The 23,503-nt window shown below is 55.0% G+C and overlaps 10 protein-coding genes across 10 annotated transcripts; 5 read left to right on the top strand and 5 right to left on the bottom strand.

Moving 5' to 3' along the window:
• Positions 1 to 1,000: 1,000 nt before the first annotated feature.
• SPSK_07841 (oxidoreductase, short chain dehydrogenase) lies at positions 1,001 to 1,885 on the bottom strand (the record flags this gene model as incomplete). The annotated part of the gene is made up of 1 exon (XM_016734496.1): positions 1,001 to 1,885. The coding sequence occupies one exon, from the start codon at positions 1,883 to 1,885 to the stop codon at positions 1,001 to 1,003; it is 885 nt and encodes a 294-aa protein (XP_016590783.1).
• A 618-nt stretch (positions 1,886 to 2,503) lies between these two features.
• Positions 2,504 to 4,726, bottom strand: SPSK_07139 (catalase; the record flags this gene model as incomplete). Its single annotated transcript, XM_016733806.1, has 1 exon — positions 2,504 to 4,726. One exon carries the CDS (start codon positions 4,724 to 4,726, stop codon positions 2,504 to 2,506), a length of 2,223 nt encoding a protein of 740 aa, XP_016590782.1.
• Positions 4,727 to 5,501: 775 nt separating this feature from the next.
• Positions 5,502 to 6,006, top strand: SPSK_08055 (uncharacterized protein; the record flags this gene model as incomplete). Its single annotated transcript, XM_016734705.1, has 2 exons — positions 5,502 to 5,520; positions 5,546 to 6,006. The coding sequence occupies 2 exons, from the start codon at positions 5,502 to 5,504 to the stop codon at positions 6,004 to 6,006; spliced, it is 480 nt and encodes a 159-aa protein (XP_016590781.1).
• Positions 6,007 to 6,545: 539 nt separating this feature from the next.
• Positions 6,546 to 7,274, bottom strand: SPSK_07940 (uncharacterized protein; the record flags this gene model as incomplete). Its single annotated transcript, XM_016734593.1, has 1 exon — positions 6,546 to 7,274. One exon carries the CDS (start codon positions 7,272 to 7,274, stop codon positions 6,546 to 6,548), a length of 729 nt encoding a protein of 242 aa, XP_016590780.1.
• Positions 7,275 to 10,435: 3,161 nt separating this feature from the next.
• SPSK_07968 (uncharacterized protein) lies at positions 10,436 to 11,117 on the top strand (the record flags this gene model as incomplete). Its single annotated transcript, XM_016734620.1, has 2 exons — positions 10,436 to 10,757; positions 10,843 to 11,117. 2 exons carry the CDS (start codon positions 10,436 to 10,438, stop codon positions 11,115 to 11,117), a joined length of 597 nt encoding a protein of 198 aa, XP_016590779.1.
• A 212-nt stretch (positions 11,118 to 11,329) lies between these two features.
• On the bottom strand, positions 11,330 to 12,061 carry SPSK_07935 (ribonuclease e inhibitor rraa/dimethylmenaquinone methyltransferase; the record flags this gene model as incomplete). Its single annotated transcript, XM_016734588.1, has 2 exons — positions 11,330 to 11,957; positions 12,021 to 12,061. The coding sequence occupies 2 exons, from the start codon at positions 12,059 to 12,061 to the stop codon at positions 11,330 to 11,332; spliced, it is 669 nt and encodes a 222-aa protein (XP_016590778.1).
• A 1,409-nt stretch (positions 12,062 to 13,470) lies between these two features.
• Positions 13,471 to 16,265, top strand: SPSK_07014 (uncharacterized protein; the record flags this gene model as incomplete). Its single annotated transcript, XM_016733684.1, has 2 exons — positions 13,471 to 14,040; positions 14,154 to 16,265. 2 exons carry the CDS (start codon positions 13,471 to 13,473, stop codon positions 16,263 to 16,265), a joined length of 2,682 nt encoding a protein of 893 aa, XP_016590777.1.
• Positions 16,266 to 16,584: 319 nt separating this feature from the next.
• On the top strand, positions 16,585 to 17,325 carry SPSK_07928 (uncharacterized protein; the record flags this gene model as incomplete). The annotated part of the gene is made up of 2 exons (XM_016734581.1): positions 16,585 to 16,752; positions 16,792 to 17,325. 2 exons carry the CDS (start codon positions 16,585 to 16,587, stop codon positions 17,323 to 17,325), a joined length of 702 nt encoding a protein of 233 aa, XP_016590776.1.
• A 776-nt stretch (positions 17,326 to 18,101) lies between these two features.
• Positions 18,102 to 20,764, bottom strand: SPSK_07036 (histone-lysine N-methyltransferase SUV420H; the record flags this gene model as incomplete). The annotated part of the gene is made up of 2 exons (XM_016733706.1): positions 18,102 to 20,549; positions 20,660 to 20,764. 2 exons carry the CDS (start codon positions 20,762 to 20,764, stop codon positions 18,102 to 18,104), a joined length of 2,553 nt encoding a protein of 850 aa, XP_016590775.1.
• A 1,586-nt stretch (positions 20,765 to 22,350) lies between these two features.
• On the top strand, positions 22,351 to 22,814 carry SPSK_08075 (50S ribosomal protein L14; the record flags this gene model as incomplete). The annotated part of the gene is made up of 2 exons (XM_016734720.1): positions 22,351 to 22,365; positions 22,434 to 22,814. The coding sequence occupies 2 exons, from the start codon at positions 22,351 to 22,353 to the stop codon at positions 22,812 to 22,814; spliced, it is 396 nt and encodes a 131-aa protein (XP_016590774.1).
• Positions 22,815 to 23,503: the final 689 nt, after the last annotated feature.

The raw sequence follows: 23,503 nt of genomic DNA, 5'->3' as shown, positions 1-23,503 counted from the left end.
TAAAGTCTAGTACATCTTCTGCAGCGTTATACTGCTCATATTCAGGCTGGTATGCTCCAGAAACGTCGGTCATTGCCGGCCTAGAACCCTGTCCAGTGTTATACTGGCAGGCGGCGGACCGAGAAAGACACCGGCTGCCTGAGCGAACATGTGTCAGTTGATGAAACGGGTGGACTGAGCGGAACAAACATACAGGATGGCTTTTCATAGTCGCATTTGAGCTTCGATGCCGTACATCTCGCGCACGCTCTCTTCTTCGGTGGCCGGATTTTGCCAATGGACTTTTGGCACCGCCGCCTGTGTCTGTCCCTTAGGTCTTCTATACGTCGGGGTAGAATCAGTGGTTAGTGACAACGACGAGCAAAATAAAACAATATGAGCGACAGCGGTCGGAAGAGCGAATAATGAAAATCGTACTGCGACTAAACTGTTTGCTGCAGAGAGGGCAGGCATGGAGCGTCTGATCCGTGTCCAGAGTGCCGTTGACCCCGTCTCTGCCGCCTGCGAGTAATTGTCCTGAAGCAATGCCCTCCATGAGTTTGTTTTCGTGAGAATCGAACGAGTCTCTAGAGTGTGCCCCGTGACGTTGTCAGTTTGGAAGATGTTTGGTTCGCGAACGTCGTGAATGGCGTAACGATTTGTCATCATACTGCCGTAATTACGAAAGGGTGCCGCTCCAAACCCCACACAATCCGTCGGCACAATTAACGCCATTGGTCCCAGTACGGAGTATATCTTGTTCTTTATGCCCGGCTTGCTCGATCCAGCATCACGAAGGCAGAATTGCCGCAAAATGTTCGACAAGGAAAGAGTAAGTGATACAGAATATGAATCAAAAATTGTCATTTTTAGACTCACAAACGTGTCGGGACCTGCTTCGCATTTATGAGAACAATTTCAATCATACTAATACCAATTTTCATTCTATTTTCTTTCCGCACTACCTACATAACATCACCCCATAATGTAGCTGCTTTACGCTTCCACCGTCGTCTTCCGTCTATTCCGTGTGGTCCGTCGACCGCGACACGTCCTCCCATTCCTTGAGCGACGCCTCGCGCTCGGCCCACGTCTTGCGCGCCCGGTCAACGCAGTCGGCCCCCAGGACGAGGTTGACGGGCGCCTTGCGGCCGTGGGCGACGCCCGTGCGCGTCAGCACGTCGACGATGACGCGCGACCCCTTGACCACGTCGCCAATCTGCTTGTTGTTGACCGCGGCCAAGTCGCGGCGGGTGGCCGCCACCGGCGTCCCGTCGTAGACGGCCAGGCGCGTCTTGGGCGTGATCATGCGCGACACGCCGGAGCCGGCGCCCGTGTTCAGGAGCTCGGTGCGGAAGTAGCCCGGCTCGATGGTGGTGACGTCAATGTCCCAGGGCGCCAGCTCCTGCGCGATGGCCTCCATCAGCCGCGACACGGCGGCCTTTGTGGCGCTGTAGTGCGCGGCCGACGGCGCGGCCGTGTACGAGGCGAGGGACCCGAAGCTGGCGAGCGCCGTCTGGCGGCCGGCCTGGCTGGACGCCCGGAGCAGCGGGGCGGCCGCACGCGCCGTGGCCGTCGTGCCCAAGACGTTGGTGGCGAATATGGCGGCGACCTCGTCCTGAGTGATCTCCTCGACGGCGCCCTCGAGAACGTAGCCCGCGGCGTTGACCACGTGCGTGAGACCGCCGTAGAGGTCGACGGCCGTCTGGAGGGCGGCCGCCACAACAGCGTCGCCGGCGGACACGTCGAGGTCGACGACTGCGGCGCCGGCGGCCTTCAACTCAGACAGCTTGCTGGCGTCGCGGGCAGAGGCGACCACATGGTAGCCACGGCCAAGAGCGTCGAGCGCAACAGCCTTGCCGAAGCCGGAGCTGGCGCCGGTGACGAAGAAGACGGGGGTGGACATGTTGGGTTGGTTGGTTGGTTGGTTGGGAAAGATGCTGAAAGTGAAAATAGATATGAGGATATCAACGTGATTATGTTGGAGATGATTGAGAATTGACTGTTGAGTGACTGTGGGAGAGTAAAAAGCAACAACTTCCCCGAGGACGAACCGCCCTTTTTATATTTCTCGATGTCCGCATTGTCCGTCGTCACAAAGGTCCAAGATGAATGTCACAAGAGGTAAAACCAGGCTGCAATCACACACACACCGGCCCTTAAGTCCACTGGCCGACTTACTTCGTTAGCATAAACGAAGACGACGTCTGTTAACGCCAGCGGCCGATGACGCCAAGTGGGTCCAAACCACTAACACCGACGGCCGACGAGCTAACGAGAGTCATTGGTTGGCGTCTTGTCAGGTAAAAACTTCTTCACTGCAAAATGTAGTCTCCAGATGCTATCATTTACTTGGAAGACACTGTCGTGCGGCTGAAAGGCTAAAAACGTGGCTGTAAGAATTATGAAAGTACGAGACGAGTTCCTGCATTTTTCAAAAAATCGAAGGCGTAACGACAAATTGGCCGGCAAATCAAAACGTCTCAGCATTAGTTATCTCTTTGTCCCTTTCTCCCCCCCTCCCCTAATAGGCCACCAAAGTGCTGAGGCCATCCATCTCGCGGTCAAAGCTTCTGTGCTGGGCAATGCTCTCGAAAAAGGCCTTGGCAAAGTCCTTGGAGGGCGCCGGCGCGGTCACGACGCCGTAGCTCTGGGCCAGCTGGCCGACCGCCTCGGCATCCACCGCAGCAAACTGGATGCTGGGTACACCGTGCAGCGCCTCCTGCACGAGGGCAATGCCCTCGCCCGTGGCGCCAATGGTCTTGAGGTGCCCAAACGCCTCGCGCAGCCAGTGCAGCACGCGGCCCTTGACCTTGGGCTGGACCAGCGCCTCGATGGAGGCCTTGCCGCCGGGCACGAACACGGCGTCGACCATGGTCGAGCGGAAGCCCTCGAGGTGGTGGTCGGGCGTGACGGAGGGGCTGCTGCGCAGGGCACTACCGGCGCCGGCGCCGGCCTCGGTGATGGCGCTGCGCTTCGTGCCAATGAGCAGCGGCACGCCCTGCTCGGCGGCCAGGCCCTTTTTGACGAGGTCGACGGCGGCCGCGTCGAAGCCGTCGCCGACCAGAAGGGCCACGCGGCGGCCGGCCACGGTCGGCTTCTCCGGCAAAAAGTCAAACTGCGAGAGCCCCGGCGCGATCGTGCCGTCGTTGGTGCTGGCGCGCCCCTCTTTGTCCTTGTCTGCCGCCTCCTTGGCCTCGCCGCCGACCATGTCGCCGACGGCCTGGGCCAGCGGCGTGTCGATCTGGGCGAGCCGCTGCACGATGCGCGTGTACACGACGGGGTCGTCGCAGTGGTCCAGCTCAAACGCCAAGGCGCTGGTCAGGTGGCTCTTTTCGACGCGCGACAGGCTGTTGTAGAAGAGCTGCGCCTGCCGCACGTGCTCGCGGAACTTGGGCGTCAGCGTGCGCGCCTTGATGCCGGCGGCCTTGGCGGCGTACTCGGCGTAGACGTTGGCGGCGGCGGCCTTGCCGTCGACGGACGCCGGTGGGTGCGCATGGTAGCGGTTGGGCCAGTAGTTGACGTTGCCTTGGGTGATGGCGTGGCGCAGCGCGCCGTCGCGGTTAAAGTTCATGACCGGGCACACGGGCCGATTGATGGGCAGCTCCTCCCAGTTGATGCCGAGGCGGCTGATCTGGGTGTCAAAGTAGGAGAAATTGCGGCCCTGCAGCAGCGGGTCGTCCGAGAAGCCGATGCCCGGCACCACGTGGCTCGTGCAAAAGGCCGCCTGCTCCGTCTGCGTGAAGAACTCGTCGACGTTGCGGTTCAGCTCAAACTCGGCAAAGTAGCGCACCGGCACCCGGTCCTCGGGCCAGACCTTGGTGGCATCCAGAATGTCAAAGTCGGCAAACGTGTGCTCGTCGGCCTCCGCGACCACCTGCACGCCAAACCGCCACTTGGGGAACACGCCGTTGGCAATGGCCTCCATGAGGTCCTTGCGGTGGAAGTCCGGGTCCTGGCCCGCCAGCTTCAGGGCCTCGTCCCACACGAGTGAGTGCACGCCCAGCACGGGCGTCGAGTGGAACTTGACAAAGCTGCGCTCGCCGGCGGCGTTGACCAGCGTAAACGTGTTGACGCCGAAGCCCTGCATCATGCGGTAGGAGCGCGGGATCGCCCGGTCCGACATGGCCCACATGAACATGTGCGTCGCCTCCGGGTGCATAAACATAAAGTCCCAGAAGTTGTTGTGCGCCGACTGGGCCTGCGGCACCTCGTTGTGCGGCTCCGGCTTGCCGGCGTGGATCACGTCCGGAAACTTGATGGCGTCCTGGATGAAGAAGACGGGAATGTTGTTGCCCACGAGGTCCCAGATGCCCTCGGGCGTGTAGAACTTGATGGCAAAGCCGCGCACGTCGCGCACCGTGTCGGCGCTGCCGCGGCTGCCCAGCACCGTCGAGAAGCGCACAAAAATCGGCGTCTCGCGCGTTGTGTCGGTCAGCACGGGCGCCGTGGTCAGGTCCTTGAGGACGGCATTGTCCAGCACGCGGAACGTGCCAAATGCGCCTGTGCCGCGCGCATGCACGACGCGCTCGGGGATGCGCTCGTGGTCGAAGCGGTGAATCTTCTCGCGCGCAAACGGGTCCTCGAGCAGGCTCGGCCCGCTGCGGCCGTTCTCGTTGTCGACAATGCGCAGCCAGCTGTCGTTGTTAGCCTGGTGTACGCCGTAGTCCGAGGTCAGCGTGGCCGACTCGCTGATCTCATGCGTGTTTCTCGCCAAGTCGTCAAACTTGGCGTTGGCAGACGTCATAATGGCGGTTGGTGGGTTGTGGGTATTGGCTCTGGACAGGATACGATGGACAGGACAAAAGATGTGCTGTGAAAACTGCTTTCGTCTACGTTTGACGGGCGAGAGGACAACCCCTCCTCACGTCTTATATTTCGAGCAACATACGGGCATTTGTCGCCTCTCACAGTAGACGTGCACAGTGCAATACCATTTCTACTCGTCAATCACAATCCGTCGTAGTTCTCAGGGCTGTCATCTGCCGGTCGCTTATGACGTCGAACAAATTCAGTTGCAAGACTCTGGCATCCATGACCCGAAAGGATAGAAGGGGGGTACAAGAATAGCAAGGAAACCAGGGAGAGAACTGGTGCTTGGTGCTTCAAAAAGCGCTTCAAAAGTGATAACAGTAACGTTAACAGGTGACACAGCTGGTGTTGCTCATCTCGATTTAGGTCCTGCTTCACCGTTGCACGGTTACAGCGCCGAGGTGTCGATGACGAGTGGTGGTTCTAGCCTTTGTTGTAGAACGGACAACGGCTTTTTGTGGTTGAGATGTAAGTGGACGTTGAAACTAGCGGGATTGGCTACTGAGAACGGCACCGCTTGTAATGGCTGCATTACGTCGAGTGTGGCGTCATGGATTCTAAACTCCGAATATATATCATATGCGATTGTGGACAAGCTCAAGGACGACGTCGCGACCACACATCTACCACGCACACCATACCTTATTGAAATACGAATGTATTGAGATTAGCAGATCGTCTCACTAATTAAACGTGGTTTCTTTGCTTTGATGGGATTGCCACAAAATAGTTTGATAGCTCGGAAGAGCAGTAGATAGCTCGGAAGAGCAGTACGACCGCACGCTGGCGATCAACCTGACGGCACCCTTCTTCGTCACCAAGTATGCCTTGCCGCACCTGCAAAAGGGCAGCGGCGGCCACGGCGGCACTGTCATCAACACGGTGTCGGTGGACGCCTACGTGGGCCCGCCGACGCACCTCGACTACGCGGTCTCCAAGGGCGGCTTGGTGACATTTACGCGCACACTGGCCAACCAGCAGGCCAAGAACGGCATCCGTGTCAACGGCGTGGCGCCCGGCCCGATCTGGACGCCGCTGATCGTGTCGTCTCTCAACAAAGAGTCGCAGAAGAGCATTCCGGACAGTACGCTCCTCAAGAGATGGGGCCAGCCAGTGGAGGTAGCGACAAACTTTGTGTTTCTGGCGTCGCAGGACAGCAGCTACATGACGGGACAGATTCTACACCCAAACGGAGGGATGGCGACCGTTTCGTGAGCCTGGTAACTGGCAGACGTTATTTGAAAAAAAAAAAAAAAAAAAAACAAATGAATGCAGGAAAAGCACAAACAAAAGGAAAAGTATGAATTGCACGACTCGTTACGTGTCTTAGAAATGAACCAACAAAGCAAATACATAGCAAAGACACTGGGACGCTTCGAGCTTTCTAAATTTAGTTTTTCGTTACTGTTCCATAAGTACATTTTGTCACGGCAGTTGGACCAACTCACAACTTATATACACTTATCGATCACAATCTTACACGTACGGCCATAGATAAAGGAAAATACGGGATCCCGTCCGCTCTCCCCTAGTCAAACCTTTAATCGGCGGATTAGTAGTTGGGTCGGTGACGACCAGCGAATACCCGCTGCTGTACGTTGATTTTTTGGCATTGTGGAGTTTTTTGTTTTGTTATTTTTTTTCTGGTCCGTGTTGACTTCTCACTCGCGTCTCATTAGTAATTTTCCACACTTATAATCTAATTATACTTTTCAACGTCTATACAAATATCCTTCTATGACCCTCGTCCACCTCTATGGGTAATCTGGGTCCGGCGACAGCTCAATGCCCCAGAATTTGTGCATCCGCTCCCGAATCAGCTCGTACGACGATCCCACGCGCACCGTCTTCATGTTGGCAAAGTCAATTATGGACGAGGCCCGGCCCTTGTACACGTGGTACCGCTGCAGGCCGTAGTCGACGATAATGTCCGCTGCCTCCAGGATTTCCGGGTCCATGTCTTCGAGCCGGAACTTTTGGCCCGTGCCCGTGATGTTGGCGCTCGATCCCAGCAGGAGAACGCCCGCCGCGTCGCTGATGCGCCCCAGCTCCAGCAGCAGCGCACTCCCACCCAAGTACATGGCCACCGTGCCGTCGGGCTTGGTGACGTTGGCCAGCGTGGCCTCTGACAAATGGGACAGCACGGGGTGGTCTTTGCGGAACGGCGCGACCACACCAAACGACAGGTCCAGGTCCTGGTGCAAGACGCGGATCATCTCGTGCGTCTCGTCGGGCAAGACGTGTAGTTTGCGGTGCAGGCCAATCGTGCCCAGGATGCCCTGGGTGTGGTTCGGCGCGCGCTTCTTGGCGGCAAAGGACCGCTCAATGGCCTCCTTGGACGCCGAAATGAGTCCGTAGCCGACCTCCGTCGGCATCACCACGAGGCCCCCGCCGTGTAAGACGTCGAAAATGCGCTGCGCGTCGGCCTTGACGTCGGGACGGGCGCCGGGCGCGGGGATGATCTTTTTAGCAATGTCGGCCATAGGGGCGGTATATAGCGTATATGGTAGATGGCGCGGAAAATGGCAATTCGAATGCGCGCAATGCTGACGACTCATGAACGACAATGTAAGTTGGCAAGAAGATGAAGAAAGAACGGCGTACAGTTCCAGGGGACTATATAGAGTGCCAAGATAAGGTACCCGCTGACCGACCTACAAAAAAGCTTGTCGGCGGTACATGTCCGCGTAAACTCCATCTCCGACAAAAACCTGTCATCAAGGCGAAGCTGTGAGGCGGAGGCGGCGGCGCGACGAAAGATCGACATCGACGTAATACGCCGTATCTATTGTGCCTGGGCCGAACCCCACATTTGATGATCCGCGCGTTCGCTGTGCAATGACGACATAAAAACCCGGATTGGGGACTTAGATTTTGTGATCTCTTTATAAAAAAAAACATAAATAAGACACTAAGTCAATTTCAACGTTGCACAGAAAGTCAAGAGAACGTAAAGTTTTATTCGCTCCAAAAAAAACGCATTGCTACTTGTTGAGCGCCGGGATGATCCGTCCAGCACCAAAAAAGTCCCTATGTATAGCCATCACATTGTGGCCAGCAGTATTGATCGCTGCTGCCGGAAGCTATTTCCATGAGGAATCTAGTGGCACTCGCGTCTAGGATCACTGAGACAACGGGTGCGGTGTCGGAGGCCGCGGGGGCGGCTTCTTGACGGACTTATCACCAGGCATTGTGTGTTTGTTGTGCCGGGGTTTAAACGTCAAAGTGTCGTATATCAGTCGATTCTTGAGAGTGACGATAGTCTGTGGGTTGGTAGAGGAATTGTTTGATGGATAGGGCAGTTTGTCGTCTACTTGTCGTTGGCATGGGTGGGTATTTATACTTTTCTGTAAACCTCTGAAAAGGCGAGCGAAGTAGAGAGTCACAGCTTGATAAAGGGCCGTCCTTGTCACGATCTCGACGCTGTCACACAGGTAGCGACGGCAGTGACCACCAAGGCATCGAACAAAGAGAACAAATGATGTTGTCAGCGAATAAGACCACTTATGCACCTTAATGAATACTGACTGTGAAAATATCTGGTGGTCGTAAGCCAGACAATTTCCGTTACAAAAGTACATCGGCACCTTATCATCTGCCGAGGAACCATACAATCTGCCGAGGAACCATACATTGGTGAATCATTTTCACTTTTCTTCAATAATTTGATAATCCGTTGTACTGCACCTTAGACACCTGTTTTTGTATTGAATAGCGAGTATGATATTGGTTGACGAGGCTGAAACTCTACGATGATGACACAGTTACTTCAATGAGCTGTTTCTTATATTATCTTCGGCTGAGGTCTGTCCAAGTCCCGAAATATACTGGCAAGACCGGTGGAACGTTAAGTACAACGTAACATATCCGCTGCAATATTGATACTTTCGATTCTATCTGTGAATTATCTGAGTAAAATCATCGACAATGAACTTGCACCATCAACGCATCTCTTGTCTCAGCTTTGCTGTCGTGCCTTTCCAATCTCGCGTGCCACCTGTTTCCGATGTGACTCTACTGTGGCACCGGAGGCAGAGGCGCATCGGGCGGTGGGCCGGGGCAGGGTGGGATGGCCGGCGACGGGTCCGGGTTGGACGAGGCCTTTTCGTCGTGGGTCATATTGGCGGTGTGTCTCGGTTCACTCTTTCGTAGCTGTATGTTGTGGCTTGTTGTGTACTTGTCGTGTGCACTTCGGTTGCACTGACTATCGATATTCGTACGGGGCAGGGTTTACGTATCGTAAGGAGTGCAGCTATTTATACTTGGAGAGTAGCACCAACGAGGCACATCGACTCCTTTGGGGACCATGAACATGTCGAGGTCGGTGGCAAAAGCCGTGATGAGAGAGCTGCTGTTGATAAAATTGTAGTAGTGCCCTTAACGATGCCCATTCATGTAGAGAAAACAGGTAGATGGGATGACACCTTAGAAGGCAGCTATTTTTTAATGATGCAGTTACATTTTCAGGAATATTACACCCCAAACCTACGTGTTAATTGAAAAACCTATTGTGTGAATGAAACGAATGGCAAAAAATAAAAGGTCATTGAGAAGACTCAAACGTAACATAAACAAAAGAGACCGCATGAAATCCATTGAAACCCTCCCGATGCCTCTACCTTCGTTTTATATGTATAAGATTTGGTGAGCCGTTATTTGATTTCATGTTACCTCTTTCTACGGAGTACACTCGCTTCTTTTCCTTTTCTTGTTATTCTTTCTTTTCTTTTCTTTTTCTTTTTATTTCCATCGACGCTTGCTACCAATACTCGCTTCTTTTACTTATTTGCGTCACTACTTGTTCTGCAACCACTCGTTCTGCTACGACTTTGAAAATAACGCCGACATGGACGAAAAGACCGAAACGGCCGTCGCTGGCCCGCGCGACGATCCTTGACCACAGCCTCGAGGACGACGATGCTCTACACCTGCTTGATTTTTGCGGCGGCGTTTGTTTTGTAGGCATAACTTGGGCCCCGTCATGGCATTCATCAGGATTTCGTGTCTTTCTTTCCCCGGTTTTGCGTTACTTTGAGTTCCCGTTGTTGTAATTTATTGATTATTTCACTACCTTTTTAATGATCACGTTCGGTGGCGGCTTAATATTATTTACTTCTGGATACTGGGTGTCAAGCCGTGGAAGGAGTTTCAAGGTCGTGTGCCTCGACATCGTCGCGGATAACGAGAGCGTGAAGAGTCACCAGCATACATCAATTGACTCCGAAATGCCACCTCTGTTTGACATGTCAGCAAAATCTCCGCGGCGAATAGCACCGCGGAGCTCCGCTGTGCCTCGCGGTGTGGCACTGAAGCGATCCGTACAAGACTCCGCCTCTTAGGTTGACAGGGCCCGTTCTAGTGCGTTGAACCACCAGCGATCGCATGAAGCTTAAACGATCGAGGGGAACGGAGGAGAGAAAGAAGCTATTGAAAGATGCGCGGCAGTATTTGTTCTTTTCTCTGTTCTTCCACATAAAGAGTACACGTTGATTGTTTTTTGTTTGCCATTTTCTCAGCGCGTTACCATATCGCAGAACACATCGCATCACGACCATTTCACGTCTACCCACTACGCCCCGTTCCCCGATCCCCTTCTTCAACTCCGCCGCTTACAACAAACAGCTTCGCTGAACAAACCCCCACCATGGCGTACGCACTCAACCCGCTGCCGGCGCCTGTCGGCGTCTATCCGCAGTACACGTCCGACAAGACCGAGACGCTTGTCCTCAAGGAAAAGATTGTGTCGCTGCCAGGCGACTCCTTCGATGTGCTCCTGGCCGACGGCAGGCCGTTGCTGAAAGTCAAGGCCAAGGTGCTCTCGGTGGGCGCGCGCCGGTCGGTGTTCGACGCCGCCAGTGGCACGCACCTCTTTGACATTTACCGCGACCTGATGCACGTCCACACGACCTACGTCCTGGAGGACCCCAGCGGCAACAAGTTTTTTGAGCTCCGGAACAACATTCGGTGTGAGACAACGAACCAAACAATTTCCCTTGTCCACCCCCTCTCCCCCCTTTCCTCTCCCCATTTGCTAACTGGGACGGTACCCAGTCTTAAGCACCTCTGCGACGGCCCACTTCGCGACCAAGGCCACCGGCAAGCCCGAGGCCCTGACGATGAGGGGCAGCTGGAACAACCTGCGCGGCGACATCAAGGACGACACAGGCCACGTGGTCGCGCGCATCGACCGCCAGCTGCTGAACGCGCGCGAGCTGGTGTTCCACCAGTCCTCGTACGCGGTGGTGGTGGCGCCGGGCATGGACATGGCCATTGTCGCAGCCATGTGCATCTGCCTGGACGACAAGGCCAAGATGCAGTACAATTGAGCGGCCACGACGATGCGTCGCAGGCCATGCTGTCTGTGCACACTCACAGACACGCACACACGCACAAAAGCATAAATGGTGGATCGTCGTGTAGTGACAGCTGGTGGGGAGAAAAGGATACCCGTGTACCGTTGTGAATCGCGTTCTATTGGTGTATCGTATGTTTTTTGTTTCTCACTTCACGTGCTGCTCGTACATCCCGTAATCCTTCATCACTTGCCCCGAAACGCCTTGCTGGCCTCCACAAACGTCATCCCGCCCTTGATCGCCTCGGCCATCTTCTGGTCGGCCGCCACCTGCGGCGCCATCAGCGGCAAGGCCTCGGCGGCCAGGGCCTTGGGCAGCACCACGACGCCGTTCACGTCGGCCACCACGTAGTCGCCCGGCGCAATGGTGACCCCTTGCCGGTACGGGCCCTCAAAGGTCACGGGCACATCAATCCCCACCACCTTGGCCACGGCGTTGGGCGACGTCGTGCTCACGTCCCGCGCAAACACGGCGTAGCCCAGGTCCCGGTGCTCCTGCAGGTCGCGCAGGCGGCCGTCGATGACGGTACCGGCGGCGCCGCTGGCCTGGGCGCGCGTGGCCATGAGGCCGCCAAAGACGGCGTTGGGCGTGTCGGGGCTCGAAATGAAGACGACGGCGCCCGACGGGATGCCGTCGATGTAGTGGCCCGGGACCTTGGGGGTCGGGTCGCTGTTGAGGGCGTACTGGACGGTGTAGGCCGGGCCGACAATCTTGGTGGCGCCGGCCTGGCGCTCGGGGGACCAGAGGGTGATGCCGGCGAGAAAGCCGCCGTTGGGCACCTTGAGCTTGAGGAGGGCGTCGGCGACATCGCACCTGGAGACGTTAGTCGGTGAACTCTGAACGCGTATTGTATCGTGGAGGGGGCGACAGACTTACGCCGTAAAGGCCTTGAGCTCCTCGACAATGGGGTCGGCCATGGTGGAGGAAAATCGAAAAGAAGCTCGACAACTGGGAGGGCCGCACACAAATGGAACGGGTGGTATGAGAGAACACCGAGCAGGCAGTCTGTGGGCAGTCGTCAAGAGTGTACACGCAGCTCGGAATGGCACACGAAAGGACATTCTTGTCTTTGGGGGGAGGGGGTCGAGTTGTTGAGTTGTCGAGCTATTGAAGAAAGGAACTTGATAGCTCAGCTGCTCTCTGGACCTGTCCGATGACGGCACTGATCCCGAGAATGGCCTATTCTACCCACTGCGGAATGCACGTAGTGGGCCGGCCACAGGCGCCTTCCAGGGCAAATGGAAGGCGAGCGCGGTTGATTTCGGGGCGGCGAACGTGGGGGCTGTTGGCGGGGATGACACGTGAAAGCATGCACTGATTACAGCCATTGACAACAGACAGTGGGAATGTCATGAACAGACACAGAACAGAAACGACTTACGTCGATAATTCGGATGCCGTTGAATTGCTCTTCACGGAATACACTGAGGCCGTAAACGGGCGCATTCCCTCCGTGAACTGCCATCTTACACTTCTCGTGCTCTGCCCATTGCTCTGCCGGAACGATGCTTCCTCGATTGCGGCGTGTTAGTTACCGCTAGACTACCGCGCACTACAGAGGCTGTATGCTTCCGCTACAGCAGTGTCGTGTAAGACAGGAAACCGGCCGTGGAAGTCGACCGACGGACGTGTCTCATCGAGGTCAAATTGCTAGTGTCCACATACTCAACGCGTCAATCGTGGAGCAGCTGCGAGATAATAAATAATGAATACGGTCGATGTCACCAATATGAGCTCAGTCATCTGCTTCATGAGTAGACAATTCGAAATATGAGTGCTCGATTGTTTGAATCAAGAATAAGGTTGACACAGCTCATAAAGACCCGAGCATCACGGAATTACGCATCATGTTTGTCAGTGTACGGCAGCGTACTCTTGTGAAGCTAGCATGAATAAGATTGCGGCTTCGCCAGCTATCGTGGGCAAACTTCCGAAGGCGTTCTGTTACAGTTCTACTAACTGACTTTTGCACGATGCCCGGTCGTTTCTCCACAACTCCTTCGAACCCCATGGTCACTCGTTCACTCGCCAATCTCGTTGGAGCTATGTACGACATATGTATGCGTACCGTTGCATTGCTACTGCATTTCGTAGCTTGCCCCGGATTCCAACCATCGCCCACATGGCCCCACACCCCGGTCCTTTCCCCAGGCCTCCGTATTAGCCCCGGTTGCTTGAGCGGAGACGCAGATTTCTGAACGTTTTAGGATTTTTTTTATGTATCTTCTATTTTTCAAACGTCAAATATTTCCCCATCTTCGGAGTACAATCATGTCATGATATCTTTTCGATAGGAGCTTCCGTCCCTGTTTCTGCCCTTCCCGCCATGGCTGGCCGAAAAGAAGCTGTAGGCGCAACCGCAGGTCCGACCTCGCCGTCTGCATCATCGTCACCAATGACGGGCGCCACCAAGACAAAGTCGACCGCATCTCAGTCCCGGGCACAGGCGCATTCCCGCCTCCGCACCCACCGCGGCCTCACGTGCGCCAACTGCCGCACACGCAAGACCCGCTGCGACGGCAGCCAGCCGACATGCAAGACGTGCGAGGTATACCGGGACACCTGCCGGTACGAGAAGCCGCCGCCCATGTCGCAGATTGTGACGATGGCGAGACGGCTGCAGGAGGCAGAAGAGACGGTGGCGGCCTTGCGGGCGGAGCTGGCGGCGACAAAGTCAGCGGCGCAACCGGCGAGAGCCATGGCGATAGCGATGGCGGCCGAAGCAACTACCACTGCCCAGCAGGCGCATCCGCTCCCAACGTCACCGCCCTTCAAACACGAAGGCAACACAGATATATCTGCATCCACATCCACGGCCGACCGACCAACACCCACCACTTCCCGCCGGCCCTCCCAGGACCTCTTGTTCGACCTCAGCGTCGACAGCAACGGCAAGGTACGCTCTGCCCTCACTGTTTTTTCCTGTCCTCGCTTCGCTCTCCTCTTCTTTCTCACTTTGCTTCCTTTTCTCCCTGTATTCGCTCCCCTGTCTTGTTGACCGACGTTCAGCTCTGCTATGTCGGCCCGACGTCGGCCGTGCACAACCCGCCCGACATCGAGGCACACACTTCGCCCATTCAGACCTACGACGATGCCCAGGCGGATGTGTTTCGGGACACGAGCCGTCCAACAGGCGGCAGCCACCGTCTCAAACGAGCCCGTCTACATCACCAGACACAAGAACCACGCCCATCGAACAAGCAGACCCCGGACAGAGGCGACACCGCCCCCACCACAAAGGCCGACGTCCGCGCCCTGCTCACAACCAGAGCCATCGAGGCCCGCGCCTGGGAGGCCTTTGCTCTGGCCAGCGCCGCCGACCAGACGGATCTACCGCGCGCCGCGCTTGCCCGCCTTCTCCAAATCCACTGGGTCTGGATTGCACCCATGTTCATGTGGGTGTACCGCCCGGCGTTTATGCGCGACATGGCCCGCGGCGAGGGCAAGTACTATTCGCCACTGCTGTTGATTGTCCTGTGTGGTCATGCAGCGAGGTTTGAGGAAACCGCCGAAGCAACGGCGGCGACCGCCGGCGGCAGCACCCTTCTCGGCGATGCTCTGATTTCTCGCGCCCGCCTCCTCCTCGGCGCCGAAATCCACAAACCCAGCACCATCCCCACCGTCCAGGCCCTCCTGCAGCTCTCCGCCCGCGACCTCGCTTACGGCCACATCTCCCAGGCCTGGCTCTACAGCGGCATGGCCTTCCGCATGGTCTCCGACTTGGGCTTGCAGCACAGCAGCAGCGGCCAGCTGCTGGGCCTGGGCCAGCTGGGCGCCGAGGACCTCGAGGTGCGCCGCCGCCTCTACTGGAGCTGCTACTTCTGGGACAAGGCCATGAGCCTCTACCTGGGCCGCATGCCGACGCTCGTCGACCTCCCGCCCGACGCCTCGCCGGACCTGCTCGACGACTTTGCCGAGCACGAGCTGTGGCGTCCTCCCGCGCCGGCCTCGTCCAGCCCCTCTGGGAACACAAACTCTGGAAACCCTCTTTTTGGCCGCACATTGTATCCCCCCGTAAAGTCCCACGCCATCTCGTGTTTTGCCAACACCTGCCGCCTGGCCGTGATTCTGTCCGACATTGTCCTGCAGCTCTACTCGAGGCGCCGGCCAGCCCCCAGTTCGACGGCGTCGACCTCTGCTGCCTCCATTGCCTCCGTACAGCGCCTCCGCGACCGCCTGGACGCCTGGCGCGCTGCCACCCCGTCCCACCTCTTGATTGCCGACCCCGACCACACCACCGTCTGCCCGCCGCCTCACATCCTGACCCAGAATCTGCTCTACTACACAACCCTCATCCTGCTGCATCGCCCCTTTTACTCATCCGCCGTCCACCATGCCACCTGCCGGGACGCCGCCGACCAGTTGGAGCGCCTGCTGCTGCTGCTGGAACGCACCTTTGGATTCCACCACATCACGTACCTGATGGCCTACTGTGTCTACACGGGCGCGTCGGTGCTCGTGCAGGACATGAAGCAGAGCCGCCACAGACGCAGACAAGATACAGCCGCCGCCAGCAAGATCCAGACGTTCCTTCGCGCCCTGCGCCAGGGCATGGCGTCGTGTCCGCTGGTGCGCAGGAGCCTGGACATTATCACGGCCAGTCTAGGGAATTCGCGGGTGGTCAGCATTGATCGTGACGAAGATGAAGCAGCGGCCACCGAAATCGACGACGTCGTCGCGGCAGCCGTGCCACCTGCCACCGTGCCGGATCCCGTCATGGCCGTTTCGCCGCCACCGCCACAACCACAACCGCGACCACCACCACTCGACGACTCAGCCTCTTCGTCCGGCTCCGTGCCGCCAGACCCCCTTTCCGTGCGCAACTATCTGCCTGCGTTTCCATACTACCACTCCGAGCTAGGCTTCTTCGACGGCGCTGGTAGTGGCGTCGGCAACATCCCGACAAACGCAAACACTGGCTTCAACACGGTTGGAAGCATCCCGCCCGCTGTCGCCAACGGGCACACCAACCCAACCACCAACACCATTGCCACATTTAGTCCAGCTGGCGACACCTATGACCTCGCCGCCATGGACATTGATGCTTTCTCGCTGCTGGATTGCTTCCCCGAGAACAATGTCGACAGTGCAACTGCCTTTGGTTGGTACATGCCACCGTGAAGGTTGAATATGCATGAGCATCTAAATTTAATTAACAACTTTACGTCGAAACGTAAACGTAACGTGTTAAAAACGTTTATTTAATTAGAAAACTCGGGGAATTACTCGGTGTATTAACGAACTCGTTTTATACTTATATTGAAACGGAGTGGGATGCCTGCTCTTTCCTTCCCTTCACTTGTGGTTGTCGTCTTTCGTGATCCTTGTTTTCATTTGTAACACTACCCACGCAAACACCGCCCACGCCCACGCCCATACCCATCGCGGTTCGCACGTCTGACACCAAACCGCCATCCTACCAGCCTACTGCGCCGCGACAATGGAGAAGGACAAGGGCCCTTCGACGCCTCCTCCTCCCGAAGACATACTTGTTGTGGAGGGGGGAGAGTCATCAACCTCGAAAGACGAGATCATCCCGAGACTCAAGAAAATCGTAACTGACCAGGTTAACACTATCGTTAAGAATACTAAAGTTATCGCCGAGAAGGTTAACATTATTACCGAGTAAAAAAAGAACGTTACTAAGACTAAATTTCTCGAATTTCTTTATCTTATTAACGAGCGCGTCTACGACAAGTTTACGATTGAGACGGTCCGGTCACAGTTCGCACTAGGAACCACATCGGTGGCCGGTAAGTTTTGTCCCCGGTATCTTCGCCGCTGGGCCGGCTTTGGAGCACTACATGACCAAAAATTCCAGGAACTGGAAGATCGCCTCAATCCCTTGGATGCGTGCTTTTCGTCACCCTACGATATTTCTAACGTTGTGTCTACCTTCAGCCTAAAGGCCAAGAACGAGGCAACGCTGCGCCCCTTTTTACACATTACTCTCGAGAAGCCGACCGCTGCGGTTGTGAATGAATACCTTCACGCTGCGTCCGAAAGCCCTAACACCAAGTCCCGCGACTATGTCCATTTCACAGACCAAGACAAGACAACGCAGACATCGAGATCCTCCAAGAACATACTCGCATCGAGCACGGGCGGTGCCAGCAACCCCGGCCGCATCTACGTGTACGACCACAACAAGGAAACCAAGGTCAAAATAATAATAAAATGAAAAAATTAAGTCTCTAACCTTTTTATTAATAAAATAAAATAAAATAAAAAGTCGTAAAAAAACCCTCTGTTATATATGTTTAGTGTAATAAAACAAAATATTATATAAATAATTACTTAAAAAAAAAAGAAGGGTCGTAAAAGAAACGACCCTCGACTTAAATACTACTATAAATGTAAATATCGTAATATTTAGTTTACGAAACGGCTTTAATTACGAAAAACGAGATATTTTAATTTCAAATACATTTTATTATTAACAGGGTCTTATTTTTTTATCTTTATTTTTCTTCTCTTTTTTTTTTTTTTTCTTTTCAAATGAAACGAATCTAATGGCGGTTCATAATTCGACATGAAAAACCATGCACTGGGATTTTGTCCTAATTTTTGTAATACTTTGAGACGACACAAAAGTGAAGTAGACAGGACAAAATTTCATTTTCAAATACCACGAGGGCAAAATCAGAGACGCATACGATCCATAGCTGATTCTCACAATGCCACACGTGAAACTCAACCACGCACATCTGCTATCAATAATTGCATTTCGCCAACACCCCAAAGAAAAAGGCTAGCTACAGAGAAAAACACACGCAAGACAAGCAATGCTCCTTATGCTGCCCAGAAAAGTAAGAAAAGTAATATACAAACATTGCGTCCCTCCATCCTCCATCATCCGATACAAATACATTGCATTATTGTTGACCAACCCAGTCGTACACCTTACACACGTCCCGGGTATCGCATAATAAATAGTCCTGTTACAGGCTCTCCAAATTAGGCTGACGATAGACGAGCACTGGTACGCTGAGGGCGCACACTGCGGCGTGGTCCGTGGAACGCCTTGGCCGTTCGCACTGGCCGTGCTGTGCGGCCGCTGGTGGCAGGCTTCGCCGCTTTCGTGGTGGCCTGCACCGCTCGCTTCTCTGTCGACCGTCTTGACGCACTTGACGCCGCAGTGGCAGCCTTGGCAGCCGCTGCCTTGATTGTCTTCCTCACCGTCGCGGTCGTGGTGGCCTTGGTGGTCTTGGTGATCTTGGTCGTCTTGGTCGTCTTGGTCGTCTTGGTCGTCTTGGTCGTCTTGGCCGTCTTGGCCGTCTTGGCCGTCTTGGATACGGTCTCCTTGACGACCTTGGTAGTTTTGGTCATTTCCGTCGTCTTGGCCTTCGGCTTTGACTTGGCCTTCGATTTCTCTTGTTCGGCCTTCTCCTTGTTGATTGTATAACGGAGCTTGCGCCAAATGCCGGAGCCGAGGCTCTCCTTTTTCCCACTATCACCACTGACTCCGCGCCGCTCATCATCGGTGGTTGTAGCATCTTCGCCCAGCCACGCCACCTGCTTCCGGCCGCGGATCTTGGCCTCATCGCCGGCGTGCAGGAAGCGGTGCACAAGCCGGTGGTCGAGGACGCGCTCCTCCTTATCCCACTTGCCCTCGGGCTCTGTCTTCGGCCACATGTAGCCGTACAACTTTGAGTGCCGCTCGCACCGGGGGCACGACATCCGTGTAAAGTACGCATCGCGCTGGACAAATGCCTTCGAGCACACCGAACAAATGACCCAGGCCGTTTCCGGTTCCGCCAGCAAAAGTGGTGTCAGCGTGTAGTCGCCAGGCACACGTTGTCTCATTGGCCCTGAGGTCTTCTCAGCCTCGTTATCCTCGACCTCGGCGACATCTACCTCGACCTTGGTACGTGGCGCAGTTTTGGGTTTCGTCGATGCTTGTCCCTCAATGATTGGGTATTTCCGCGGCCGTCCTCGCCGCGGCGTATGCACGGCTGGCTGTGCATCGTCTCGCGACTCCTCAGGGTCCGTTGTGGGATCGGCAGCTGATTCGGGCTTCTCTTCCATCTTCTCGTCGGTCTTTTCGTCCTCCTCACTATCCAACGACGACTCCGGCGTCGGGAGCGTCATCTGGTCTATTGAAGTCGACTCCTCCACTTTGAGCATTGTGGCAGTTTCCGTCACAACTGTAGTCGTGAAAGTTGAAGCAACGACAATGGAGTCGCCCAGATCGGACTCGCACACATCGGATTCCGCAAGCTGTTGTGATGGCTCAGGCGTCGGCATTTGGTCGTCATTTCGCACCATCTTCGTCTCCTCTGCACGGTTGCTTGGTACCGGGCTGGTTTCTGCCGCAGTGTCAGGTTTCGCAGTGTGTGAAGATCCGGCGTCCGAGAGTGCTGTTGCTTCCCTTGATGCAGTCGTGTCGGTCGTTGCGCGGTCGATCTCAGACATGGTCGTCCTTTGCCTCTTCGCCGGGGTGACTGGTGGTGTAGCGAGAATCGAAGAATCCCTCTCTCTCTTTTGGCCCTGGTGAAACGCTTCATTGTCCAACTCCATCGAGCCCGACTTTGAAGATATGGCATCAACGGCGCCCCGCAACAGCTTTCGTAGGCTCGCTTTTGACACTTTTGGCCTCGCAACTGGCGTGAGAGACGGTGTTTCGGAGTTGCCGCGGTTGAAGCTGTGCTCCTCTCGTCGACGAAGAGAGTAGCCCTGAACGGGTGTCTGGCTGCCGTCCTCCACGCTCTGCTTGACGGGGACAACGCCATCCGCTGGCGCCCAGCCGTTCGTCAAGTTGTCCTCGCATGTCTTGCAGAGACACTCGCAGTTGTCCTCGCCAAAGTAGCTGTCGCCGTAGGTGACCGTAATCTCCTCGCCCACGGCAATTGGTTTGGTGGCAATGATCTCGATGCCGGCCTGGCCGGTAGTCACGAGCCGGGCATTCGCGTCGCAGTCGTGGTTCGAGAATCGAGCAGGGCCCATGAACAGGTTTACCTCCTTCTTCCGCGAGCTGACAATGATGCTGAAATCTTTCTTGCGCTCCGACAGCTCAGCTTCTTCCTCCGCCGTAATCACCACCTGAATACCTGCCAGGTACTTGATTGTCTCGTTGCTCTTGATGAAACGTCGGGCGCAGATGCATGCCTCTTCCTGAAAGATGGTGTAGCGGTTCGTGGCGGCGACTTCGAAGGGACAGTCTGGAAGGTAAATTTGCATGTAACGGCGAAGATGGCGCCGGAAGTCTTCCTTTTCGAATTCGGTCTTTAGCGCGCGGTAAAACTTTCCGAGTCCGTTCGTGGCGAGAAGCTTTTCTTCGGCGAGGTCAAGGTCGGGTTCCACGACCAGGTGGTCTTGGATGATCTTGGTGATTTCTTGCTCCTTGACTCCGCGTGATGGTAGGTAGGACGGTCGGTTCTTGGGGATTGTCGTCCAATAAAAGGCCTATGCAGATGTACATCGTGGTTAGTAGATATCGAGGCAGAGGCGCAACTCATTTCCCTGACGCACTCGCTGTCAGGCTTACGAATTGACTCGGACAATACCATACGTACATGGTCGACAAGCGAATCAGTCAAAATATCGTCGTACGAAGCAATTTGCGCCAGCGTGAGAGCATGCTTCTTGGGCGGCACAGTTCGTGATCGGGCGGGTGCCATTATGACAGACTTGGGTGGTGGACGGGAAATCGTCCTCTTGCAGAAAAAGGGAGACTCTGTCCGGGTGAAGATGTCGTAAGAACGGCCCAGGTATACAACCCGCTCAGCAAGTTTTCGGCAATGTGCGGATCGCCGTGGCGAAGGTATCGTAGTTTCAGAATCACTGCTTCAACCAACAAAGCGAGCAAAAACGAACGCTCCAGAAAAAAAAAACGAAAATAAAATAAGAGTCGGTCAAAAATGTGCAACTGAAAGAGTGGACAGGCGCCGAGCCCCAAAACAGACAAAAAAGAAAGGAGAGGAAGTCGGGGCCCCGTGATGCTCCTCCACCTTGCCGTTTAATTTCGCCGTGGTAATTGAGATACTCGAGAAAGACAACTTTCAAAAGAGCTGAAGCGGACGAGGCGACAGAGCCTGCAGGCTAGAAGTAGGCTGGAAAAGTGGTTGGCTGAGTGAGAGCTGAGGTGGCCGAGTCGTCCTCGAAGCTGACAGTGGAAAAGGGGTGTGCACCGCCGCGCTGAACCAACAACAAACGGACCGTTCGCTGTGCAATGGCCGGATAGGATCGATCGGTCGGACAGGGAGGCTGGCGAGGGCTATGACAGACGTGCTGTGCAGAACAACGGCAACAGGAGCAGCACAGGGACAACACGATAATGTCCTGCTGCAGTTGGTCGAGTTGGATGAACGCAGGGTCGTCGTTTATTCGCTCTGGCCGTATCCGCCTCTCCTTCTCCAGAGGAGCGCAAACACAAACAAGAAAGCCAAGTAGTCGCTTTCAAGACTCCATGGAGGGCGTTGTGAAAACGTGGTCGTTGTGGACTGTTAATTTTGCTTATGTTTCTTCAGAAAAGGGAAGAGTGTAACTCGTATGTGAGAAGGAGAAAGATCACGGAGTAGGAGAACCAAATTAAGATGAGAGGAATTGCTACCGGGTTGCTAGGGGCAAGGCAGAGCGGAAAGGGAAAGAATGTGGAGCGGGGAGCGCACGCTACCTCAGCAGCCAGACGACAACGGCGCCCACTAGCCAGCCGCCAAAACAAAAGAGAAAGGGAAGGAACGAACGTGACCCCCAAAAGGAGACAAGTAGAATGTTTCTCGAGAACAAAAGAAAGAACGACTGATGCGGACGTTTACAGGAAGGAATGATCAGCATGAAAGCACATATGGCAGATGCGACCAGTTTGCGCAGAGGGCAGTGACGATAACGACTCAATAATTCGCATGTAAGTACTCTGTACACTTGTATGTCGTAAGGTATGTCGTAGGCGAAACAGGGGGCCTTTCATCTCTTCGTAGCAACCAGAGTGCGAGCGTTCTGGTTGCTGTGCTTGGCATGGGCCGTTCGGGCGGTAGCGCTCCAATCAGAATGGAAATTGGGGAAGGGAACACTGGTCCGCGCTGGGATGGTCCACTCTTATGTATTCCTGATTGGTTCTCCTGATGACTAAGAGTACAGCGAACTTTAGAACCGCAAACGACACAAAATTTTGGGTAGCGTTCGAAGCTTTGGCAGAACGACGTTACGACAACCGCAAACCGGCGGACACCACAGACACTCGGAGGAAGCGAAACTCACAGCCACGATGATTCAATTAAAAGTGAGTCAACGAGGGCGATCTAGACACGCGATCACTTGCAGCATTTCGCACTAACCACAGTGCTCTAGTCTATGCTCAACTGCATCGACAACTCGGGCGCCGCCCTCGTCGAGTGCGCCATGGTCATCGGGCAGAAGCGGCACGCAGGCATTGGCGACCGCATCGTTGTTGTTGTGCAGAAGCATCGCAATGCGGCAGCGGACGGCTTGGCGGGCATGTCGGCGGGTAACCGGGTGAAGCGCGGCGACATCCGGCAGGCGGTGGTGGTGCGGACACGGTACCCAGTGCGGCGCAAGGACGGCAGCGTGCTGCGGTTTGACGACAACGCGTGCGTGCTGATCAGCAAGGCGGGTGACCCCGTGGGTACGCGTGTCAACGGTGTCGTGGGCCAGGAGCTGCGGCGAAAGAAGTGGAGCAAGATTCTGTCGATGGCGACGATGCACGCATGATCTACGACCTAACCGATGGATACCGACGGACGATGGCGACGACGAGTATGACGAGGACAACGAGGACGATGAGGACGACGAGGACGACAACGGTTGCAGAAGTGCCATGCCTTCCGATGAGAAAACTCGACGAGACTCGACAAGTCATCTAATCCGCACAACACGTTTAGTCGACCGGCGTGAATCACCGACACCAAACTGCGTGGATCCAACAGAGACTCCCAACAACCGGTGGCACAGACATCAAGATGCTAGGATGATGAGAGTATGTGGCCTGTACTATACATTACAAGCAGGTTTGGCGTTTACATGATCTATGGGACAAACCTGCATTTAGAAAGCTCATACAACTACAAATAAAATCCCCTTGTACATTACGTCACATATACTGGGAAAGGAGAAGCACACACGAGACAAACGTTCAAAATGTTGTAATTTTTATCTGGAACATCCTAGGAAATAGATATGCCCAAGTAGGCGCGATATACGCCAAAGCCAAGAACAAAACACCAGTATGTTCAAGACGTACACAGACACGATAATAAGATACAAAAGCAAATAATGAAAAGTGCAAAACAGCCCCAAGTTCTAACTAGACTCCAAACCAGGAAATGCAAGTAATAATGTCGCAAAAAAAGAACGCAGATGGTAAATAATGTCAAAACAGAGTCTCGTTCTCGTTTCTCTTT

Source organism: Sporothrix schenckii (assembly GCF_000961545.1).
Source record: "Sporothrix schenckii 1099-18 chromosome Unknown Cont41, whole genome shotgun sequence".
NCBI lineage: Eukaryota > Fungi > Ascomycota > Sordariomycetes > Ophiostomatales > Ophiostomataceae > Sporothrix > Sporothrix schenckii.
Note: the sequence above shows the minus strand (reverse complement) of the source record. Positions and strands in the feature narration are given on the sequence as shown.